Here is a 19435-nt window from a genome sequence, read left to right as displayed (position 1 = left end):
AGATTATGTATGGTTGTAAGATCTGTATTTATTAAACAAACCTTTTTTTTATATAAGAACATTGCTCAGATACATAAAAATACAAATGTAATTTTCTGAAAAAGTGCTGAACAGTGCTGCGTCTCATCTCCACAGCATATTGCACAAGAACAAGTTGACCTTGTATTGCAAAACAGGTCTGAAAAACTGAACCAACTTTCTGAAATTGTCTCAAAAATATAGTCCTCCAAACAGTTTTACTTTACTTAAATGTATCACCACAAAAAATATACTTTTCAGTAAGTTTAACTACTTTCAAAAATGTAACCAGAACCTTTTCAAACATGTCTCCACTTTATTATAGTGTTTAAAAGGCGACGTTCTCATTGAGGAAATGTACAGTCTCATTAATATAAACATGCAGCTAGTAAATTACTTATCTGATAAGGTAGTCTTGACATTTATTCAAAACTTAGCTTTCTTTGTGCAACTTCCAAGTGTAAAACAAAGTTGGAAGTTGTGGCATCTCCATCTGTAATCTTCGACCCGCATGGTTTACATACTACAATTCGTTTTTTGTTGACCACCTCGTAATTTTTATAGCCAAACGAAACTACCTTCGGTATCATTTCGCGAACTGGCGCGTGCACGTTGTTGTCACGTGTTGGACGCTGTCAAATCAAAAGAATCTACGGTACTTTGATTGGATGTTGTGCCGAATGCGCGCATGCGCTCTGTCACACACACGTGCACAGACACATAAACAGAGATAGAGCGGTCTGTGTTAACATACTTTTTATCTTTGGGCTTTTTATGGGAAGTAGCAAGTCTTTACAAGTCAATAGGCGCAAGTCCAAGTGAAAGTCCAAGTTATTTATGTTAAAGTCCAAGTCGAGTTGCAAGTCTTTTTATATTTTGTCAAGTCGAGTCTAAAGTCATCAAATTCATGACTCGAGTCTGACTCAAGTCCAAGTCACATGACTCGAGTCCACACCTCTGGTCTAGGCCTCCCTTGACCATGTACAGGGTAAGCGTTATAGGAAATGAGAAACCCTGTTGTGTCTTGTTACATTCCCTTTATTTTCTTTCAATTCTTGCTGTCTTTTTCCCTGACTCTTCTCTCCCTATATTCCCCAGAGCTTCAGGAGGAACCTTGCTCTGTCCCCTGTCCCCTGGACTGTCGTCTTAGCTCTTGGTCCCCTTGGTCCCCCTGCAGTGTGTCCTGCGGCAGCGGGCTAAGGGTTCGCTCCAGATGGCTACGGGAGAAACCATTCAATGGGGGACGGCCCTGTCCCAGACTTGACCTGAGGAATCAGGTGAGGTGTGAGTGGGAGAGGACACCGTCCTCAGCAACTGGTACATTTGTACATTTATACTGACTGGTGTGTAGTTCTGATCGGTTGAGGTTAGGATTTACTTATAAGCTGAAATAATAAACAACAAAACTGATCATCAGTTATCACTTATTTCCAATTTGTTTTCTTTATATTCTTTTTACACCAGTATAATCAGTTGACATATTTACTACTAAACTACCCAGGAAGAAAGCTAATGATAATATTACATTCTTATATTGTAATATTAAGTTATATGATATATTAATAGCTACATTACCGACATTATGATAGCAACCATGTCATTATGTCATTACACATCATTATTTACTGTAAGGTGCCAGCAGCCAAGCTTTTTATTAACATGGCTAACTCGATTGTTTAATAAATTAAACATGAGCCATTTAGAAATATCCTTTAGTCAAGCTCATTAGCAACCTAGCTAACATAAGCCTATAGCTAATATAAAATAAAGCGTATTAATTATTAATTAATGCTTACATTTTGTCGAGCTATAAAGAAAAACATGCTGGCAAGTTTTAGTTTTGAATTTGAAATATGACAGATGCTGTGCACTCGATCATCTTTGAATAACAACCTGACTTAATGAGATTTTTGTTTAATTCATTCGATTAGAGAAGAACAACAAGGCTTCATCAAGTATAAATGTCATTCCTGATTAGCCGTAGCTGAATCTGATTTATAGCAATAATTTGTAAAAAGCTTGGACTCATCCTGAGTGATATGTACGTATTAAGTGATGGCTAAAACCCAGTTTGATGACATTTGTCAAATAAAATCCAGTTAATCTAGTACATGAAATAAGGTTTCCCTATTTACAGGCATTTCTGTAAACTTGAACACCTTGTGATTTTTTTTTTTTATTGATATGCCCAGCTTGGCCAGTCATACTCACCTGTTCAACCTGATGACATACTGTACATGTATGTGTTAAAGATTAAGATTTTTATTAATTTATGTGTGAATGTGTCAGAGTTACCGTATAAACTGTCAGACTACAATATAAAGTCAATATATTTTAAGTCTGTGCTCTGCCTATGACTTGTGATGGACAGATGAATGGTTACTTTTGCCTTTTTGTTAATAGTGAGTAATTACTAAAATATGGTTGAAGTATTACGTGAAATAAAGTTCCACCATTTACTGTTGTAGTTCCCCTGTTACCATGGAAACCTTTCACTGCTCTGGAAATATATTCTTCTTTGCTTTATAATTTCTTGGTTAACAAGGAAGTCACTGTTTCAGCAGGGTCGGAATATTGTCCCACATCAAGCAAAAAAAACAACTAAGGAGATCAAACTAGATTGACTGGAATTGGGTACAATCCAATTCATTATTAAACCCTCACCATGTGATCTGAAGAAACAACATGAACAGAGAGCACTTAAATGCTTGATGAGGTGGCAGGATAAAATATCAATAGTGGAAATCAGAGCTATGTTTAATAGGGAAAGTTGTGGTGAGAACTCACAGGACTGGGACCGAACATCTGCGTGTCCATAAGAAAACCACTTGTTAGTGAGACTCATCAGAAAAGAAGCTAGGGAGCATAAAGACTGGACTTTGGAATGATGGAGAAAGGTCATGTGACCTGATGAGTCCTGATTGAGTCCCTATTCCAGAGTGATGGGCGTGTCAGGGTGAGAAGGGAAGGACACGAAGCGATGCTCCCATCATGCATAGTGTCCACTGTACAAGCCTCTGGAGACAGTGTTATGATCTGGGGTTGATCAGTTACTCAGGTCTAGACTCAGTAACGTTATGGGGCAATAAAATGAAGTCAGCTGACCACCTGAATGTACTGAATCACCAGAGGATCACATCTATGGAGGGTTTCTTCACTGATGGAACAGACATATTCCAGGACTCAGAGTGTGAGGAATCCTTTTCATACATGAACTGGTGTGTGTGTGTGTGTGTGTGTGTGTGTGTGTGTGGTCAAAGTTAAAGGTGACTGAATTACTTTTTTCAGCCAGGCAGTGGTGGTTTAACATATCTATTAACATTTTTAACTGGTAATTATTTTAGTAATTAATTTTGGTATATAATAAGTACAGTTTGTGTTGGTGATGAGCCTGGTGTCATTCCAGACTTATTATAATTCCCATGAGTGTTCCTGGCAAGAACAGTGAGTCTCACGGGACTGATTAGATGCAATGGTTTCCACAATTATGTTTTTTTTATGTTCTCCCCCATGCCATGTGTGTGTTGCATAATTAAGCTAAAATGTTGAGTTCAGACACTAAAGTGGAGTTGATGTAAGGTTAGTGGTGTGACATTTTCCTACAAACCTCCAAATGATTAGCACTTGCACTGATACTGTAGATCACAAAGTGAGACACACTATACGGATCATTAGCATTAGGTTGAAACAAAATGATGTAATTATTACTTGCTTGAATACACAGATCACTCAAAGAGCAATGTTGTAAATCCAGCATGTATATAAATCACAAGCAAAAACGTAGGTTCTGTTTTTGTGTGTCTTTTGGGAAAGTAATATTTCACCATGCGGAAAACAACGAGCCTCTTCTGTCTTGTGAATAATCACTCAAACATTGCGTGGCTCATGTTGGTTTTGATTTTAAAAGGTTAGTGGGAACTGGATGAAAAATGAATTGGGGTGAACATAGTGCTGATGTCCAATCCGAGCTGTAGCTACTCCACGCTGTGAAACACACACATGCCAGGAAAGATTAGTTTTCTTTAAACAGCAAAATAAAACAATTGTAATAATTTCTAAGCAATAATAATAAATTGGTAAATAAACAAAGTATTTGCTTGTTTCTTTAAAAAAATAGATTTAGTGTTTTTTTAAAAATATTTTATATGTTTGGTTATTTATATTTTAACAATTATATTTATTTGTTTATTCATCTCACTCACTCGCTCATGGACTAGACAGGACACCAATCCATCACAGGGCACACACACACACACACACACACACACACACACACACACACACACACACTATGGGGAATTTTGGGACACCAGTTATCCTAGTTTGCATGTTTTTGGACTGTGGGAGAACTTAAAAAACTCCACACACAACAGATGCAGGAATCAAATCCAGAACCCGTTGGTGCAAGTCGACAGTGTCAACCACTAACCCACCGCACCGCCCATATTTATTTATTTACTGATTTGTTTGCTTGAGTATTATGTTTGTTTTAAAAGGGGTGTTTGTTTGTTTGTTTGTTTGTTTGTTTATATTTTAAGAATTGGTTTTAGTAATGGTTATTTATTTATTTATTTATTTGCTTGTTTGTGTTTGATTGTTTGTTAATGAATTTGGTAAAGGAGGGTCTATTTATTTATTTATCTATCTATCCATCCATCCATCCATCCATCCATCCATCTATCTATCTATCTATCTATCTATCTATCTATCTATCTATCTATCTATCTATCTATCTATCTATCTATCTATCTATCTATCTATCTATCTATCTATCTATCTATTTAACTCTCTCCCTTGCAACTAACTTCATGTCCTCTCTCTCTACATCCATTAATCTCCTCTTTGGTCTCCATTTTACAAATTTGATAATAAGGCTTGCTTATTTCTTTATTTATTTATTTATTTATTTATTCAATCGTTTGTTTATCCATTTTACACATTAGCTTTAATAAGGTGTATTCATTTCTTTACTTATTTTTCCATTTATTTATTTATTAAAACATAGATTTTAAAAAGTCGTATTTTTTTTCATATATTTATTTTACACATTTGTTTTAGTCAGGCTTATTTATTTATTTATTTATTTATTTATTCAATCAATCGTTTATCTATTTTACACGTTTGTTTTACTAATAAGGTGTATTAAATTTTTTTATTTATTTATTTTATTTTATTTTACACATTTGTTTTAGTACGGTTTATTTATTTATTTATTTACACATTTATTTTAAAAAGTCTTATTTATTTATTTATTTATTTATTTGTGTATTTATGTATTTATCAGTCCACTGAACTTTTCTCTCTGCCTCCCTGCTCATTCCCACACTAATGGATCGCGCGGTTTCCGTCGGCGCAGCGTGCTGTAGCATGCTCTCGCATTATTACCCCGGACATAAACAAGCATCAGCGCTATTATTATTATTTTAATGGAGATGATGTTGTGTTTTTATCCCCGGGTTTACTGGAGCCGCTCTCCACAGGATCGGCGAAAAACAAACCGGCCCTCGGAGTAAGAGCATAATGAGTCTGTTAGTGCGCTGTTCAGTCAGTAGTGTGGGTTGAAAAGCCGATTACGAGCATTAGGGCAGATGAGAGGACTTTTCTTTTCCACTCTTTTTCTCTTCGTTGTTTCCTCTCTGCGGTTGCTGATGACTCGATGTCGCTGCTTATTACTTGGTGTATCTTTTATTCAAAAATATACAGGATGTCGTCTTCCTACATACAGTAATAAAAGATGCTTAAGATGCGTGTTGGCTGCCCTGATGTTCAGACCTCCATCCATAAGGGGTCATTCAAGATGATTTTTGCATAAATATACAATATGCAATATGCATGCAGAGACACCAGGATTAACGAGAAGTGTTGTAAATGTAAAGTAAATTCCCTGCTATGCAAAGACTTAAAAACATTGTACACGTTTTCGGTCTGTCAACCTACAGTATTATTAGATCTTATTATTCCCAGATTAGCTTGCAATGCTAATCAAATCAGAGAGCTAAAATACTATGAGTTGAAGCTAAACATTTAAATCAAATGTCTTATTTAGACAATTATTATTAGTGTTTATTTTCATTTGTGTTCATTATACTGTACAGCTATATAGTCATCTTGAGACCAAACTTAAAAACAAATTAAAAAATGGACAACGTGGTCCATGCCAACAATTAGAAATCGCTCCGCCCTTGGAAGGATCAAGCTAGTCTGTTGTCTGGGTTTAAGTCACGTGTTTGTTGAATCGTGTGTTGAATTGCTGCCTCAATATTCTGTAAAAGTTCTTCAGTTCTTTTCTTTTTTTCATGGACAGATCAAACATTTTCACCAGATTTGGAGGGAAAACACTAGACATCGAGACCTTTTTTTATCTAAAGGTTAAAGAGGTTAACGTTAATAAAAAATGATGTGAAAGCCTTTGATCCATTTGTTTGTTTGTTTGTTTGCTTTTTAGAGTATGATCAGAGCTGATGAGAGTCCAGGTTGTTAACGAGCTGGGGAAGTCTCAGTGATGTGGGGAATGAGTTCTGTATGCATGAGTAGTCAGTAAAGGACGTGTTGGTGTGTGGAGGTCAGCATGCAGATGACTCTGGAGAGCGTGCAACAGATACAGGGGCGTTCCTCTGGCGTGATTAGCACAGATGGCTAAATGGACGCTAACGGTCTCTTTGTGGCCCCTGGACCGAGTTCGGCCCGGATAATGTCTCTTCTGCTCTAGACAAGGGCGAGATGAATGCTTATTGGTAACAGCGTGCAAATGAGAGCGTTGTGTGCGAGTGTGTGTTGACGCTGCGGGAGGTTTTCAGTCGAGCCACGCTCGTAAATGTGAGTGTGTGTGTGTGTTTGTGTGTGTGCTCCAGGAGGCAAGCCGGGTAAATGCCATTTAGGTGAAGTGGAAGGTCATCAAAGTGAGCTGAACAAAATGGCATCGCTGTGAGTGTGTGGAAAGACAGAGAGAGAGAGAGAGAGAGAGAGAGAGAGAGATGACCACAGGAACAACAGGAATGTTACAAATAGACCTAGACTACATCCTGTGTTAGCATTAAGGCTAAGAATAATGTTTTTGTATCAGTATACCTATATAGTGGTCAGGGGTAGCTCAGTGGTTAAGGCATTGGACTATGGCTTGAAAGGTGCCAGGTTCAAATCCCATTTTCATTTACAGTAGGAGATGAAACAGATTATTTAGAGTGCGTCCTCTTGTGGTGCACATGGTAATAACTGCAGCATGCTATGGAGAATTATTATGCAAAACAAGTTTCAGATCAGTTTTAATGAGTTAAATTCTTAACAGCAATTAATTTATAATTAATAAATAATTAATAGATGATTGGAAAAAACTACAGTGTGGTCTGGTGGGTCTCGATTTCTGCGGAGGGTAGGGTCAGGGTCAGGGTTTATTAACAGTATGAAAGGATGGTCCACTTTAGGCCCCTTAGTACCAATTGAGCAGGGTTTAGTGCTGGCATGATGTACCGGATGAGTGTATATTTTAGTAACATGATGGAAGCTTGTCCATCTACCGTATTAGTATATCTACAGTCAGTGTGCTACCCCAGTTATTCCTAAACACATGAGTAAGTAGGAGGGCTATTCCACCTCTTATGGTGCCTTGTTTAATTGTTGTTTATTTGTTAGCGTGTATCATAGATTCGATACTCCACTAGTTCCGCTAGTTTAAGCAATGGCCAAAGTTATGTGGACACCTTCCAAAGCTGTGCCCATAAACACTCCACCCTTCTCTTTCCACCATGTTTGGGCGTGGCTCGGGGGATTTGTGTTTGTTCAGTTCAGATACAGAGCACCGAGGTCAGGTGCTGATGCTGGGATGTCGAGCGAGGAGGCTCCAGTTCCGGTTCATTCGAAAGTTTGTCCAGAGAAAACCAAACAAGAATGAAATAGTAAGCAAGCAAAGAAAAACCCAAACTGAAGAGAGACGTGATAGCGGATTAAATTTTCTCAGCTTTTCCTTTCAGCAATAAAGTATTTGAAACAGATTTGACATCTCCATGTTTTTTTTTTTTTTTTCCTTAGTAAAAATATAATATGTGTTGAGCTGGTGAGGTGAAGTGTTATGAACAAACATCGTATCTCAGCTCATGAATTTTGGCACGAGCTGTTCGTATACTGTACACTCCTGCATTATTCTCTAAATATGTTTATCCAAAGGCTCTCGGGATTATCACAGTTCTCTTCATATAAACTCCAGATGTGCCGCTTCTTAGCAACACCTAAACCCCAAGTACATAACCCTTAAAATCATGCTCTCTACTCCCCGTCAGCCGTACATCCTCTCCTTCTCTACTAATCCCTGTGCACTCAGACAGTATGTTCCTCTTGTGCCTTGTTTATAATCCTTTCCTCTATACAGTACGATTTAAAATCTGAGCACTGACGATGCTTTATGTGTAACACCTTCTCCTGCACACACTCCGTCTTTAATACTTCGCTCTATCTTTTTTTTTTTTTTTTGCCAAGACTGAGCGGAAACTTGCCTTTTCTTTTTATTTGAGCGTCCTCGGATACAGTGTCTGGGGTCTCAGGCCAGGGGAGAGTTTTGGAGTTTTGGGAATCCACAACATTAAGACAGGGGTGTGTAGGAGAGTTAAATAAAGTGCGAGGATTCAGTAGTGAAAGTGCACATGTTAGTATTCGGAAAGCAGACATGACTAAAGCATGGACGTCTGTAAGAGATAAGAGATCGGGAGCTCTCACACGTGCACATTGTGGCCAGTAACAAATTGCAAATACTCTGCTACTGTGCTTAAGTGTTTTTGTGGTTAACACTATCGTCTCGCACCTCTGGAGTCTGGGTTCGATTCCCACCTCGGGGTCTGTGTGCATGTTTTCGCCATGGGCTTGGTAGGTTTCCTCCAGGTCCTCGGGTTTCCTCCCACAGTCCAACGACATGCAGATTAGGATGCTCTGGCGCTCCTGAATGAACGTGTTGACTGGACGTCCTACAGTACCATGGTTGAGGCATGCTTTGGCCTCCACAGTCTCAGGTCCCCACGGACACACAGTATTTTCCACATGTGATACATTACACTTCTACCTGCTAGATGTGGATTTTTCTGGGTCCTTTTTTCAAGTGCACTGGATTGGAAGGCAGGATTGGAAGTGATCTAAATAAATAGCTGATGTTGTGTGAAGTTTTGCGTGTTTGGTTTGTGTTTTACATCAATAACAACGTCACTTTTTATAACAAGCTTTTAATTATAATATTTTGGTGAAAGCAATAACAAGCAAAGTGAGTAAAGTAATAAAGGGAGGCTGACGATGCTGCTTTCAGGAGTTTAATTAATGTAAAATGCATTCATGGTATAAACAGCATCAGCTTCACTTGTGTTTAAAATACTTTCAAATTCTGTTTATCTGTTACTCGGTCAGAGAGATATCCAGGAAAATCAGTTTCCTTTGCACTTTTGTACATGAAGTGCATTTTAAAGGACATACTTAGCACTTCCACTTGAGTAAAGAAAGACGAAGTGGTACTTCTACTTTTTTTCTACATTTTTATGACTTAGTACTTTTACTTTTGTCTTAAATATTAAGTTTGTGTACTTCTGCCACCTCTGCTGAACCGAGACGATCTCAAGATCAGAGGAAGTCTGTTCGGGAGAAATATCAGCCATCAAAAGGAACGGTGGATTGTAGAAGTAAAAAAATCTCCCAAATCACGTGTTTAGTGTTGACATGGACAGGTTTAAGAAATCACTTAGTACAATAATATTACATCATCCTTATTCTTTGTGAAGCAGAAATAATGATCAATGACATATAAAAGTCAGTTTCAGTGTCTGGTAATAAATGCCACCTTCACGATGTAAGTACAGTAATCGTGTTTAAAGTTTAAGCATAAGCTAAGCTGAAACTAGCATTGCGATTTATTTCCTTAAAAAAGATGTGAAGCCAGCGATCGCTCAGAGACACTGTAGACGCTTCCTGCTTGCATCGTCGTTTTGCTCCAGCTTAATGATGATGTATTATATTAATATAAAAAAAGGACGGAATATTGTTCAAGAAATATAATTCTAATTATAAGATTGGATGGTGAAATACAATTAACTCACGAAAACGCAAATCAGACATGTGGACTCATGGAATCAGGCATTTTCCCTCCTAAGCGGGTTCGGCGCCGGTCTGCAGGTGGTCCGGTCATTAGACACGTGCACACGATGTGATGACGGTGAAATAACAAATAGGGTTTGAAGAAAGTTCACAATCTGCCTCGGCGACGCATACGAGGCGAATCATCTGCTGATAGACGATTAAGATTGCAGCACGTGTTGAGCTCATGAAGAGAGAGTGTTTTATTAAATGTGATGATGTTGCCTCGGGGGTGTATCCAGAGTCAGAGACTAATGTACAGAACGGTGTTCGTATGAACACAGGGAACTTTCAGTACTTGTCTAGTGTAGAGACCAAGAGTTCTCCAAGCAGACGTCACGGCCCCCAGACAGTCCGTAGTGTTTGCTCGGCCTCATCTCACACAACACAGGGATAGTGGACCATCTGGTGTCCGTGATGACTGTTTAAATACAGAGCTTGTCTCCGAGCCCAAACTCCTGTGTGCTTGTTAAAAATAACTTTGAAAAAAATGTACTTTTATGGGCTTGTTTGTTCATCTTATCTGATACGGTGCCTGGGTTCTTAGGCAAGGTGAGAGTCTTTGGGTTTTGGGAATCCATAGCATTAAGACAGAGGTTTGGAATATTCGGAGTTGAGTAAAGTGTGTGTGTCGTGAGGATTTAGTACTGAAAGTAAAGTATTTTCTGTATGCAATACTTCTACTTGCTACATATGAAAAACCTGTACTTTTACTACCTTATTCTTACCTGGATGTGGTGGGGGATCATCTTAAGGCACACACACACACACACACACACACACACACACATGGTGGTGGGTGTAAAACTACTCTGGTACAATCCTGCACTCTGATTAATCAGCAGGTGTTGATTAATTTTCTCTAACAGCATCAATAAAACTTTTATCATACATTATTGTTTCCATAGCAACAGCTCATTCACAGGGATACAGGATACAGTGGATGCTGGACATGACCTAAAACTACTGACTAATCAAATTTGTTGTTCAGCAAACAACATAAGTGATACAAAGTTGTTTTTTGTTAATCCACAGGAAAGAGGAGTTTTCGCTTTTCCAGTTTCTTTAGGATTTAGAGAGATGAAGAGAAGAAAAGAAAGAGATGAGAGTGAGGAATTGAAAGTCGTTATGGAGAGAAAGAAGGCAGGAGAGAATAAAAATGACCAGGGTGACAAGAAGTGAGATAAAAATTCAGGGTAAAGAGGTAGAGAGAAAGAGGGATAGAGGCAGACAGCGAGGATGCAAAGAGAGACGAAGGGATGGAAGAAAGTTCAAAGGGAACGAAGGAATGAAGCAAAAATAACAAAAAGAAAAGAAGAGAGGGTTTGAGTGAGAGAGACATGGGAAAAAAAGACGGGAAGATCAATAGAAACAGAAAGATAAACAGATAAGATGGATATCTAGATGGAGCGAGAGAACAAAGTGGAAGAGAGATGAAAGGAAACAATGGAGGGACACAGGAGACGAGATGGATCAGGAGAGAGCGAGAAAGACTTTATTTAAAGCTGAGCGATTGAGAGAACTCGTCTTCCTCTGTCTTCTACTCGTTTATTCTGTCGTTCTTCCTCACCGATGGAGGAGAAGAGTGTGTGTTTAATGCGGCCTGTGATCACCGTGTTTAAATCAGACTCTCCGGGGACTTTACTGCGTTTATCACTCGCTCGATCATCACTCGCTCATCTCTTAAAACATGGTGTTGAAAAGATTATTACGACCTGGAGAAATACTTACAGCCAAGAGACACATCTGTAGAGAGAGAGAGAGAGAGAGAGAGAGACAGAGAGAGAGAGAGAGAGAGAGAGAGAGACAGAGAGAGAGAGAGAGAGAGAGAGACAGAGACAGAGAGAGAGAGAGAGACAGATAGAGAGAGACATAGAGAGAGACAGAGAGAGAGAGACAGAGAGAGAGAGAGAGACAGAGAGAGAGAGAGAGAGAGAGAGAGAGAGAGCTCTGTAATGTTTCCATACTGAACGTGTTACTGAAACCACTTTGACTGTATCACTCTGTATCTGTCCGTCTTTTCATTCCTGTCCCTGTTATTTTTCTCATCCATCTTCTTGTTCTTCATCTCCCTCTGTGTCCCTCCTTCCTTATTTACCCTCTTTTACCTTTACCTCTGCCGTCATGTTCTTCATGCTCTACAGGTTCTGAGGGCAGGAGCAATGTTCTGACCCGTCAAACCCTTCTTAAACTTTTGTTTTCAGAGAATATCTCAAAGTTTGAGTCGTCAGTAGAAGCAGCAAAAGTTAAAACAGAGACCGTATGAAGTCTCCTTCTCTCTCTCTCTCTCTCTCTCTCTCTTAGAAACCTGATTTGTTTTTAAAGTTTTTCTCTTTTTACAGAACAATCACACTATAAATCAGTAGAATTACACCATGATTATGGGACAGAATATTATATTATTATTTTAATATAAACTCATCACGGTAACATTACTTTTAAAATTAAATGGAGTGAGTGTACAGTATGTGTGTTAAAAAAAAGAAAAGCAGATGTAAAAATGAATGAAGCATGTTGAAAAAGAATGACAATAGTCAAAATAATTAAACAAACAAATGATGTTTAAATCATATAAAAACATGATGGGTAAATATCACTTTAAAATATGTAAGGCTTTTGTAAACATTTGGTGGGAATAAGTGAATCATTTGTAAACATCTTGTGACAAAGAAGTATACTGTTTGTAAATATTTTGCTTTAAAATAAGTAAACTGTTGTAAAGATCATGTGACATGAGAAATGTTTTTAAATATCACATGATAATAGCTGAATGTTTTCAAAAATAAAAAACTTGTCTTTGGGCTGTTCCCTTTCAGGGGTCGCCACAGCAAATCATCTGCCTCCATCTAACCCTGTCCTCTGCATTTTCTTCTCTCACACCAACTAACTTCATGTCCTCTCTCACTGCATCCATAAATCTGCTCTTTGGTCCTCCTCTAGACCTCCTGCCTGGCAGTTCCAACCTCAGCATCCTTCTACCGATATATTCACCATCTCTCCTCTGAACATGTCCAAACCACCTCAATCTGGCCTCTCTGACTTTATCTCCAAAACATCTAACATGGGTTGTCCCTCTGATGAACTCATTCTTGATCCTATCCATCCTTGTCACTCCCAAGGAGAACCTCAACATCTTCAGCTCTGCTACCTCCAACTCTATTCAATTCAATTTAATTCAATTTTATTTGTATAGCGCTTTTAGCAATTTTCATTGCCGCAAAGCAGCTTTACACAGTCAAACTCTGCCTCCTGTCTTTTCTTCAGTCTCTAAGCCGTAGAGCATCGCTGGTCTCACCACTGTCCTGTACACCTTTCCTTTCATTCTCACTGATACTCTTTGATCGCACAACACACCTGACACTTTTCTCCACCCATTCCAACCTGCCTGTACCCGCCTCTTCACCTCCTTTTCACACTCTCCGTTGCTCTGGACCGTTGACCCCAAGTACTTAAAATCCTGCACTTTCTTAACCTCTGCTTCCTGTAGCCTCACCGTTCCTCTTGGGTTCCTCTTATTCACACATTTACTCTGTCTTGCTACGGCTAACCTCCATTCCTCTGCTTTCCAGAGCGTACCTCCATCTCTCAAATGCTCACCTCTGCCCTTAACCTAGCTTTCACTACTCTTTCTCAAAGCTTCATTGTATGGCTTATCAACTTTATTCCTCTGTAGTTGCCACAGCTCTGCACATCTCCCTTGTTCTTAAAGATCGGCACTAATACACTTCTCCTCCATTCCTCTGGGGATCTCTCACTCTCTAAAATCTTGTTAAACAGGCTAGTCAGAAACTCTACTGCAACCTTTCCTAAGCACTTTTATTCCTCCACAGGTATGTCATTAGTATATGAACCGCCATATGGTAAACTGTTATTAAGCATTTCACTGCACATTCTACTCAAGAATAAAATTTTAATTTGACAGTATTACTACTGATAATAACGACGCATGGTTTTTCTAAAAGGACAAGAATATCCAGAACGTTCTGCATCTTTATTACCTGTTCTTTCACAATCACGTCTGTAAGACATTTGAGCCGACAGAACAGCTCAGGTAACGACTAGACAGTTCTCACTGCTTCATTTTTCTCAGCGATTGAGTGAGGGACGAGCAGATTGATGCTCTCATCACGACATGCCATCCTCTGCTGTATGAAGAGACAGATAAGTGACAGATGCCCACAACAGTGTAGAGTCTCTTTCACTGGAGCTCCAGGACGCAGGACTTGTTATACCAAACCAACTGTAATCGTAGAAAGCACTTATTGTGTGATGTGGTAGGACACGATGCAGGAGTAGGTGTAGCACATCATTGTGAAGAACATATTCTTTAAGTAGAAAAGGTTGAAAGAGTTATAATGCAAGATTCAGGAATAATTTCACTAATTTGCAAATGTTTTAAAGAATGACGATCCTGGCCGCCGTGTCTCATTCACCAGCACCTCATGCACATTACAGGAACTGGGCTGGGAGATATCGCCACATCCCCTGTACAGTCCTGACCTCGCTCCAAGCCATTCTCACATGTTTGGGTCATTAAAAGCGTTCCTACTGTAGGAGGCCGGACAGGAAGCAGGCAGTCCAAAAACTTTCTGCCTTCCTACTCTCATAGCTGTGTCCTGTTATTCTATACTTTTATCAAATTTCCCAGTTTGGGGACTTTTCGAAGGTGGAAATGATCAGTTCAATGGAGATATTTGTGGTGAAATAATTTGGACTAGCTCTAGCTCTTCAGGACTGATGGTAATGTACTGGAGGGGATGGAGGAACTGTTAATTAGGGTGTTTAAGTTTAACGACTGGTTAAAAAATCTCACCTGATGAATAAACGTCCCGAGTAAATCCCACCAAACAAGCCTCCCTAAGGTTTTCTTGATTGCTTGTTTATCTCTGTATTTCACTAGGAATATACTTCAGTAGCTGCTCCATCGCCCCTAGTGCCTGGCAAATACATCGCTCCTCTCGCTTCTACTTCACAGTGTTTTCTCTCTCCTGTGGGTCTGATTCACGTTCTGCTTGAGTTTTTATATGACTTGGAACGTTCCCGTTGCCCACTTTGCAATCCGGACGCCATATGGCCAACATCAGGAGTGCCCCGCGTTCATCCAGCCTGAATAATTTAACAAGGCTTGCAAATGTGCGCTCGGAAACAATCAGCTCAGAGCTGGATATAATAGAGGGAGGAAATGAGCAGACATGTAACTTTTGGCCAAGAATAATTAATTCACTGACTCTCCGTTGCTGAAGCGCTTCGGGCGGTGGTGAGACTGACGAGCGGGATAGTTATAGAGTTTAAAGAAGGGAAACAGATTCTGGTGTGCAGCTCAAACCTGAAAAAAGGCGCAACCTCTGGGAAGGTTCTTAGCTTAGCATAGTGTGGGTAAAATTTGCATTTTATTAGAAAAAAATTAAAATTGAATAAAGAAAACATTTTGTGTTGTAATAATTTAATGACATCAATACATTTAGAATGTAGAATTACTGTTACGGGCAAGACATTGATCATTGTTCTACAGCAGCATGCGCCATAAGTGGTTTATTCCTTTTACAGCAAAGTCGTTTGTAATTCACAAAATAATATTTTTTTATTATACCATATAAAAACACAAAGCTTGCAGTGTTATTGAGAAAACCATGTAAACACCTTTATCCTGAAGATGTTCCAGCTTTAACTCTGATTCATACAAATCGCTGACACTGGAGACTCCTTCCATTTAAAAAAAATCTTCTTGATAAAAAATGTCAACACACTGTATTAAAGATTACAAATGTTAATTATTTTCCTAAATCCACAATTAAAGTCCCTATAAATGTGACATGGCTATGGAACCACTAACGAGCTCATTAATACAGACCTGCCGTTTGCTTTGCAATTAGCGTTGCTGTAAAAGTACAAGCATTTAGGAGCGCTGGTAAAAGCTACCCTTATATCACCGTTGCCATGGCAACATCTTAGACCGTATTATTTTTCTCTTTTTAATTTAAGCACTCACACATGAACATGAAACCTTTGTCTTAAATGACTTTATATACAGTATTTATACAGATCGTACACTGTGTATTTGAGGATGTAGAACAAGGCAGGACTTTCTCAATTTCAACTAAATCCTTTTTTTTCTGGTCCAGAGAATAGCTGCGTTCTCTCTCGATCCACACACGTAATTATAATAATTTATTTATAATTCACTTCCCAGCACATGTTGTTCATCGTTGCCATACTAACCAAAATCAAGGTTAACTCAAGGTTAGATCATGCCATTCCATGTTGTTTTATTAACTAGTGTAATTGACTAAATCATCAGCCAGCCAATCAGAAGCGAGGATTTCGCATGAACACTTTCTGCTGTTTGTGTTGATGATGAAACACTGCTTTAGTTTTCCAGCTTGTTTTCTATAGAGAGCATTCATCATCACAAACGCATTTTTTTTTTCCATTCCTGCCAGCTTGACATTTTTGTTTTGTTTTGTTGCAACAATAATTCTGTCATGTTAAATGTCTGAGTTGCTGAAAGCTCTGAAACATTCTCATTTATATATAAAAGCCGACATGGCTGGCTGTGGTGCGCGCTGAGAGCAAGCGCGGCCCTCTCTGCATGCTTTATGTCTCAGGAATCCTGCTCCATTTACAGATGATGAGACTCAGAGTGGTCTTTTGGTGCGCCTCCTGTCCTGCCTCAGCACCCTCACACACTTTCTTTACTGAATACAACCACATCAATATGTTTTCTGTTTACGCTCTGATGGCCGCGCCCTCCTCTGGGCTGGGGAGTGTATTAACACCGATGCTCACTTTCCACCCGAAACGCTGTCTCTGTAATTTGTTCAGGAGAGAGGTGATTGGATAAGGCCAAGAGGGATGTTTTGGTTTCGGCCGCAAGAAAAACTCTTTATATTTAATAAATGACCCAGAGGTCATCACTGATGAGCCTCAAAAGACATGCGTGATAGATTCTTCTCCCCTCACTGCAGTTTATCTCTTAACCTTTCAATCAGGCTGAAAGAGCCGTGTGGAGTTTAGACGAGGTTCGCTGTGCTGTTGTAGGAAAGGAATTCGACAGCATTTCATCCCTTTTATCCCTTAGTCGACAATAACACTTTCTGGATTGATTTAGAAATTACATATTGAATTTTTCAATACAAGACTCTGAGAACATAACACACTGGGGATGTGAGAGTCTGGGAAAATAGGACACTAGAAATACAGGATTCTGGAAATAAAATGATACTGAGAATCTGGTGACAGAGCATTGGGAAGATAATGGGAATATAAGACTATTGGCACAGAAGTAATGGGAATATAAGACTATGGGTACTGGGAATGCAGGACTCTGGGAATATGAGGCACTGGGAATGTAATGGGCATTTAAGACACTGCGGAGATGGGCAGTATAATGGGAATATAAGGCTATGGGAACATAGGGTACTGGGAATGCAGGATTCTGGGAATATGATGATACTTCGAATGTAAGATCCCAGGAACAAGAGGCACTGGGAATACACTGGGAATGCAAGACTCCTGGAACATGAGGCACTGGGAATACAGGGTTTTGGGAATATAATGATACTGGGATTGTAAGTCTCTAGGAAAATGGGGCAGAGGGAATATAGGATTTTGGGAATATAATGATAAAGAGAATATAAGACTGGGGCTGGGAGTATAAGAGTCTGGGTGCAGAGGACTTCAAAGAATACAAGTCTGACAATGCATGATGATTAGATAATAGGAAATATACCATTTCTACTCTGAGAATACAGTACAGTAGGAACAAATGATTCCTCAAACACAGAACCCTGCTGAATAAAACAACGAAGAAGAAAGAAGTACTTTCACTATTGATAAAAATAAAATAAATAATAATAATAATAATAATAATAATTATTATTATTATTATTATTATTATTATTATTATTATTATTATTCAAATTCAAATTTAAATCTAATTTTATTTGTCACACACACAGTCATACACAGTACGATATGCAGTGAAATGCTTTAGACAACTGCCCATGACCTCAAAATAAAAGACTATGAAATAGAAAAATAAATATGAAAAGGAAAAGAACAAATGAAATAAAATTTAGAATTAAAATAAAATAGCATAACATGAGTGTACAGTACAAAATATGCAATAAAAGAGACATATATGAAAAAAATAGAAAAATAAGAGACAGCTGTACTGTACAGGACCAAATATACAATATAAGTAACATATATGAAAAATATGGTAAATAAGAAAATAAGAACAGCTGTGCAATACAGAAATATAGAATTTAGGACTATGTGTGGGAATGAGGTTGAAAATAAAAATGTCACGGATTTAAAGTGTTTAAAGTGACTGTGCATCCGGGTAACAGAATGTCTAGTATATGTTTGTTTATTATTATTATTATTATTATTATTATTATTATTATTATTAATATTAATATTAATATTATTATAAAACACTGAAATAGGTATCAAAACTTTACACACACAAACACACACACACACACACACACACACACACACTGGCCAGACTGAGATGTCTCTTTGTATTTCCAGTCTGTTGTTCAGACGCTTCCTGGAGCTTCAATTTCTGTTGGATCTGCTCCAGTGTGCAGATGGTTTTCTGCTCTCTGCAGTGCGCACACACACACACACACACACACACACACACACACACCTTTGTCAACTAATTAGAGTAACAGAAGCACAACTGTGTGAAAATTGTGAATATTAAACACCCCCTCGCGATGGGATCCTCTCCTTTGATGAAAAGGTCAGCGGCGCTCCGCAGCGTAATTATCAGCCACGTCTCTAATCATGATTTACTTTCTGATATTGTAATTAATTAGGGGCTAATGGAGAGGAATAGTGTTTGCTTCTGCACCTTCATCTGAGGTCAGCGAGCAGAATTTGTGAAATTAATCATCACTTAAAGCAAATCTGTGTGTGTGTGTGTGTGTGTGTGTGTGTGTGTGTGTGTGTGTGTGTGTGTGTGTGTGTGTGAGGGAGGGAGAGAGATGGTGCAAGTTAAAACGTTCATTTATCTCCTGCACAGCTCATGTTCCATATGGATCCTGACCTTTTCCATTAGAGCTGCTTCTATTATGCTGAATTAATTGCAGTTTGTTAAATCAATCTGTTTGAATATATAAAGATTTAGTGTGTGTATGTGTGTGTGTGTGTGTGTGTGTGTGTGTGTGTGCAGATGTTAACCATCTCCATGGGGTCTATATCAGCTTTTATTAACCTAAGTAGGGTCTGTAAAAGGGTCTGAAGGTCTGAATAGTCCAAAGAATATATCTCAGTAGATTACAGAGTATAGTGAAGTTCAAAC

General features: G+C 38.7%; 1 protein-coding gene across 1 annotated transcript in view; it reads left to right on the top strand.

Moving 5' to 3' along the window:
* Positions 1 to 19435, top strand: part of LOC128524381 (thrombospondin type-1 domain-containing protein 7B-like) — a 216146-nt gene that overhangs the window by 138790 nt on the left and 57921 nt on the right. Inside the window, exon 15 of the mRNA XM_053496943.1 lies at positions 1117 to 1295. Coding sequence (XP_053352918.1) covers positions 1117 to 1295 — 179 coding nt within the window. The remainder of the gene's footprint in view (positions 1 to 1116; positions 1296 to 19435) is intronic.

Source organism: Clarias gariepinus, chromosome 5 (assembly GCF_024256425.1).
Source record: "Clarias gariepinus isolate MV-2021 ecotype Netherlands chromosome 5, CGAR_prim_01v2, whole genome shotgun sequence".
Taxonomy (NCBI): Eukaryota; Metazoa; Chordata; class Actinopteri; order Siluriformes; family Clariidae; genus Clarias; species Clarias gariepinus.
The sequence above is the reverse complement of the archived record's forward strand: the minus strand, read 5'-3'. Positions and strand labels throughout refer to the sequence as shown.